Source organism: Hylobates moloch, unplaced genomic scaffold, assembly GCF_009828535.3.
Source record: "Hylobates moloch isolate HMO894 unplaced genomic scaffold, HMol_V3 SCAFFOLD_6, whole genome shotgun sequence".
In the NCBI taxonomy this organism is placed as follows: Eukaryota; Metazoa; Chordata; class Mammalia; order Primates; family Hylobatidae; genus Hylobates; species Hylobates moloch.
The window spans coordinates 16,945,911-16,951,910 of record NW_026652281.1 but is presented as its reverse complement, the minus strand read 5'-3'; the positions used below and the strand labels follow the sequence as shown (position 1 = coordinate 16,951,910).

The 6,000-nt window shown below is 35.1% G+C and overlaps 1 protein-coding gene across 2 annotated transcripts in view; it reads right to left on the bottom strand.

The window, feature by feature from the left end:
• The window catches only part of FNIP1 (folliculin interacting protein 1), a 156,236-nt gene continuing 150,236 nt past the window's right edge, over positions 1 to 6,000 (bottom strand). For both annotated transcript variants that reach the window (XM_032156514.2, XM_032156515.2), the window contains 2 exons: positions 5,404 to 5,519; positions 1 to 3,061 (listed from right to left, as the gene is read on the bottom strand). In XM_032156514.2, the coding sequence (XP_032012405.1) occupies positions 2,983 to 3,061; positions 5,404 to 5,519 (195 nt within the window). In that variant the 3' untranslated portion in view covers positions 1 to 2,982. The remainder of the gene's footprint in view (positions 3,062 to 5,403; positions 5,520 to 6,000) is intronic.

The window sequence follows — 6,000 nt, the reverse complement described above, 5'->3', positions numbered from 1 at the left end:
TCAAGTTGACATATGTATTTATTGCACAAATATCCCCTAGAACTGGGAGGTTATTATAATACAAGTGTACATTTGAGAAATGTATACAGAACAAGAAACAACTATGTACATTTTACATATCCAACATCTAAGTAACTTAGAAAAAGCAGAACAATCTCATAAGACATCTACCAGAAGTAGGCATTATGTAAAATCTGTTTTTTTACGTGATCATCCCCAGAGTATGCCAATTGGAACAAAACAAAATCTGTACTAGTATGTTTTTATTGCACTTAACATTTTCAAACTCAAAATTAAGACATATTAATAAAACCAATTTAAAATCAAACCAATTAGTTTATATACAAGAAAAAATTAGTTTTAATTCGATAATGTAAAAGATCCCTTTTTTATCTCCTGTTTCAGTAAACAGGGTTTTTTTTGATATGTAACAGCTGTCTGTACCATAACTTGTAAAAATTATTTCGAACAAGCCAAAACTCTTTTCACATTCATCATAATGACCACACTTTAAAGTAGCAGCAGCTCATTCCTTGGGCTTTGTGTAAGGAAAGAATGACTATGAAGGTAATAGAAATTGTAGAAGGATTAGGAATTACAAAACTCAGGAATGGGAAACGGGGGAGGAAAAAAACAGTAACTCAGGAATCGTATAAGGATTAATGATTCTTTAAGAAACTATAGGTCATTTCCTTCCCAGCAAAGCTTAGCTTTAGGAACAACAATAGCATGAGCCACCCACTTACTGAGGACTAGAATTTCTAAATGGTAATTAAACATTTTAAATAAAGAATAGTTTGATGGTTAAGGAAACACCCAGACATTATCCAAGTGCTACATAGAGCTACAATAAAAAAAAAAAAATGTACAAGGCTGGGCACAGTGGCTCACGCCTGTAATCCCAGTACTTTGGGAGGTCGAGGCAGGTAGATCACTTGAGGTCAAGAGTTAAAGACCAGCCTGACCAACATGGTGAAATCTCATCTCTACTAAAAATACAAAATTAGCTGGGCGTGGTGGCACACACTTGTAATCCCAGCTACTTGGGAGGCTGAGGCAGGAGAATCACTTGAACCTGGGAGGCAGAGGTTGCAGTGAGCTGAGATCGCACCATTGCACTCCAGCCTGGGCAACAAGAGTCAAACTCTGTCTCAAAAAAAAAAAAAAAAAAAAAAAAAAAACCACAGGTACAATGGCCCGCAAATGTATGAACTTTTTAATATTCTGAATTCTGCCAAAAAGATTGACTCATAGAATTCTAAACTTAGACAACTGGATAATTTTGTTAATCCACAGAATAAGAAAATTAAGCCAAAGAAAATATATCCACAAACGCTCCTTGGCAGCAAGTCATCCATGGGAGACTCAGGTAATAACTGGGACTAGGTAAAAGGTCATGGGCCAAACAGATTGCAGACACACCAATTTCAGGTTTACATTCCATTAAAACAACCATTTCTTCTTTGTCTAGTTGGAAGTCTCTTGAATACATACACAGCAAGGCAAAATGTGACCCAATGCTGTAAATTCAAGATCAAAGACAACTTTCTATTAACTATTGAAAATTTAAACAGCAAGAATGGATGTGTTATATAGTAAATATATTTAATAACTGAATAAACAAGTTGTTTTCTTTTTTTAATCAATGATGAAATTACGATGAAAAGTCAATGAAAGCAGAAACCAACTTTACTACTAGCATTAAAAGTCTCTTAGACCAGATAAGCAAAGAATGAACTATAATGTAGTATTCAAGTAAACTGAGGTAGTAGAGAGTATTGATAACTTTATCCACCCACCTTTCTATTTACATTACTTACAAGAGTTTGGTTCCATATTAGCCTTTCTTACAAGCAACACTCTATAGTATGTACAAAGGCAACAATTGAGAAGTGAAAATCTTTGAAAAAAATACGCTTTTGGAAGGGAGGGGCTCTTAGAAAAAAATAATAATTTTAAGAGTTATGAGTTCTATTAGTGTAAACTGGGTATTATTAAGCAGTGAAACAAATATTGTTTGTTCATGAGGGTTCATGAGGGTTGATACCAAAAGCAAGGGCCTTGGCTACCTGAGCACTTTTAAAGAATATAGTATTGTTTTTGCCAATGCTTTGGTACAATTTTTAATCTTAATTTTCATTTATGTTAAATTAGTGAATATGTAAATATTAATATTTGTAAGAATAGTTCATACTTATCAACAAATGGTATAAAGTAGTATTCTCATTTTGGGAATCTCAGCCTTAAAAAAAAAAGGTTGGCTTTACTTATATTTCAGAGTGTGTGAAACAGAAAAATCACCAATAAGTAATATTTCAGCATTACAGACAATACTAGTTGAAAATATATATTTTAAAGGTATGTTTACCAATCTTGGATTTCTATTTCTGCTTTTTTTTAAAAAAAATAGGTACATATGTACACTTGGGTGGATAACATAACACATTTACACTCATTATTCTGAGTTTGTTATAATTAACAGGCTGTTTAAAATACTTACTTTGAGAAATAACCAGAAATCAGCTGTTTTGAATTGCAAAACTAACACATAATCAAGGTTTTATAGATCTCTGTACCTTAGAAATTAAAAATTAAAAACTAATGAATAACTATTTCTGAGCCATTAAATCATGAGATATTGTTCCTATTTATGAGTTGTGACAACACTGCAGTGATCACATGAAACTCTTAATATTCATTTTGTAGAAATTTCTACCGTACACTTTGGCTTTTTCAAATGCTTCAAAATTATTGTTGCTTTAATTTCATTTGTTTAAAAATCTACCACCACCCAAAAGTCCAGTCGAAAAGAAAAAGCCATCTGACATACACAGAATATACAATGCTATGCAGAATACCCTGGTGACTGACTCATTCAGATGGAAGTCTAAAAGGGAAGAAGAATCTCCATAAATGCGTGTTGTGTCTGCTTCCTTGGTTTCTACTTATTTTCCCACCAATTTCTAACAATCTTTAGGTATATTAAAGGAGTATTTGTGCAACATATGGAGAGTGAGTGCTTGCTACAGCAGCCAGAAGTGGAAGATCACTGGATTCAATCCTGAAATAAAGGGGAAAAAAATGTCAGTTTTGATTTTCTGTACCGAGGACATGAACTCTACAGGCAATCACCACCACCTGTAAGGTCACTATACCTCAACGGTTAAGGAGCTAGGCCACTCTGGCCAAAAGGAAAAATTTTCAGTAAATAAAACACAGAACTACAGATATGAGTAACAACGTCATAAATGTAGGAAAGTGTCTCAATGACATGCTGATGGAACATGAATCTGGGCAAGGCACAATGACTAACAACTATAATCTAGTGTAATAATAGCTGGGTGGGGTGACTCGTGCCTGTAATCCCAACACTTTGGGAGGCCTAGGTGGGAGGATCGCTTAAACCCAGGAGTTCTAAGACCAACCTAAGCAAGATAATGAGACCCTGTCTCCACAAAAAAATTTTAAAGACTAGCTGGGCATGGTGGTGTGTGCCCGTGGTACCACCTACTCCGGAAGCTGAGGCAGAAAGATCTCTTGAGCCCGGGAGGTTGAGGCTGAAGTCAGCCGTGTACCAACAGAAGGGCAATGGAGCAAGACCTTGTCTCAAAAAAAAAAAGTAATAATAATAATAATAATAATAAGGTGTACCCAGATTGTTTTAGATTCAAATGTGTCTATAATAAGATGTACTGGAAGTAATGGGAGCTACTTCAGAATACATCCTACCACAAATTTATAGGAAAAGAAAAATGACCAATCAACATAGAAAATATTAATCAGACCCCTTCATGGTTAGAGAAATGTGAATAAAATCAGATGCCATTTTTTAGCTAGCAGCTTGGCAAAGATCAAATTTGGTAATAGCCAGTAGTGAGAAGAGTGCCTCTTACTGTTTGTGGGAATTCATTTTGAAACTTTCAGGAGAGTATTCAGTATAATCTGTCAAACTATCTATCAATACAGGCCCTTTAACCAAAAATTCTATTTCAAGGAATTTATCCTACAAATGTCAGAGATTTATATTCAGTCTGGCATCGGTTTATAGTAGCAAAAAACTAAAAATAATCTAAATTCCAACATATAATGGAATGCTACACAGCCATTAGGAAGAATGAGATTATTATGTGCTTATATGAACATTCAAGGTATGGTAAAAGGCAAGTTGTACAAGGACACAAGAGTATAACTCAACTTAGATTTTTAAATAATATTCATTTAAAAATTCTATAAAACAATCTGTTAACAGTGTTTGAGTAGGGATTAGAAGTTGGGGGAAGAAGACAATGACTTACTTTTCAGTGTATGCCAAAATGCACTGTGAATTTTGGTTATATGTATGTTACTTTTTAAAACTTGTCTTAAATATTTTTACATAAAGGCATTAAACACACACCTCACTCCCCAGAAAAACAAGATTATATCCTGTTACCAATTTTCCAAATACTGCAGAACAATTCTCTCTGCATAACTCAAGTCAAAATCATCAGGTCTGGACCAACAGTGTGGTACTAGAGAATATAAATAGGGTCTAAAGTAAAAAAGATATACAGTCATTCAAATCCCTAATTAGTCCTACCAGTGTGTGACATCTGGCATGTTAACTTACAGAATCATCTGTTTCCAACCTGGATAACATTGCCTACACACTGCAGGATGATAATAAGAATTAAGAAATAACACTAGTAAAAAATTTTAATTTGGTTTCTGACATACAGTAGGTTCTCAGTGATATTGGTTTCTTTTCCCATCATAAAAGCCAAATTAGATAAAAGTTCTAGCTTGTTTTGCTTTCTTTAATGGCATTTCAAGAAATCATTCATATGAACCCACCTAAAGTGGCCACAGAACACAAGAAAAGTGACCACAGAACATAATGAAATAGGGCTATACTATGCTCCCCCCATCAACTTCCCATTCCTCCTTCAGTAAGCATTTTTGATAACTGTTTTCTGCCAGAGAATAATGCAGAGTAGACAGACATAATATATAGTTAATGGGGGGAAGGAGTAATATATGGATAACATATTACCATCTACAGACTTCTGTTACCTCAATCAGCTCATTTGGAAGGCAGGGGCAGATACTTGGAATAATGAGTTTGCAACATATTTAATAAATAAAAGAGTATGTACTTATTTTTCTGAGACAAAAATTCAGATTTTAATTCATTCTGATTATATTCTCAGCCTACTATATGTAAGGGCACAAGGGATAATAACTTTCAGATTAGTGGATGACAGGGAACCTGCTATTATATAGTACAGGGCAACCTAAATGATAACAGCCTCCAGCTTCTAAGAGGAGAAGATACGTAAAAGGAAAAAGGGCAATTCTGAGGAACATTCCTTGCCTGATGACAGAGCAATGAAAGCAAAGCCAGAAAAGAAACCATTAACATACCCCAGAACCACTCCCAGCTCCTTGACATGAACACGCATCTGCCCCCTCAGATATTCAGACAGCATTTTACTTTTGAAGTATAGCTCCTGCAACCGGTCTTCAAGATGCATTACACACTGCAGTTAGGGAGGAACCAAGAACCAGGTCAGAAAACAGTTTGCAACTCTCAGTCATGGCAAACTCCAAAACATCATGTTTTTGACAATTCTGTTTATTTATTTCAACATGAACTAAAATTTGGAGCACATTTTTAAAGTATGTAGTTTTAGCTAAAAAGAGAAGTGAACCTTTTTCTGGCTCATATCAAAGATTAGCTTCTACAGCGTCTTTTATTTTTTAACTATGCTAAAAATACACATACAATTTGCCCTTTTAACCATTTTTTGTTTGTTTTTTGTTTTTTGGATGGAGTCTTGCTCTGTTACCCAGGCTGGAGTACAAAGGTGCGATCACAGCTCACTGCAACCTCCGCCTCCCGGGTTCAAGCAATTCTCCTGCCTCAGTCTCCTGAGTAGCTGGGACAACAGCCATGTGCACCACACCCGGCTAATTTCTTTTCTATTTTTAATAGAGATGGGGTTTCACCACGTTGGCCAG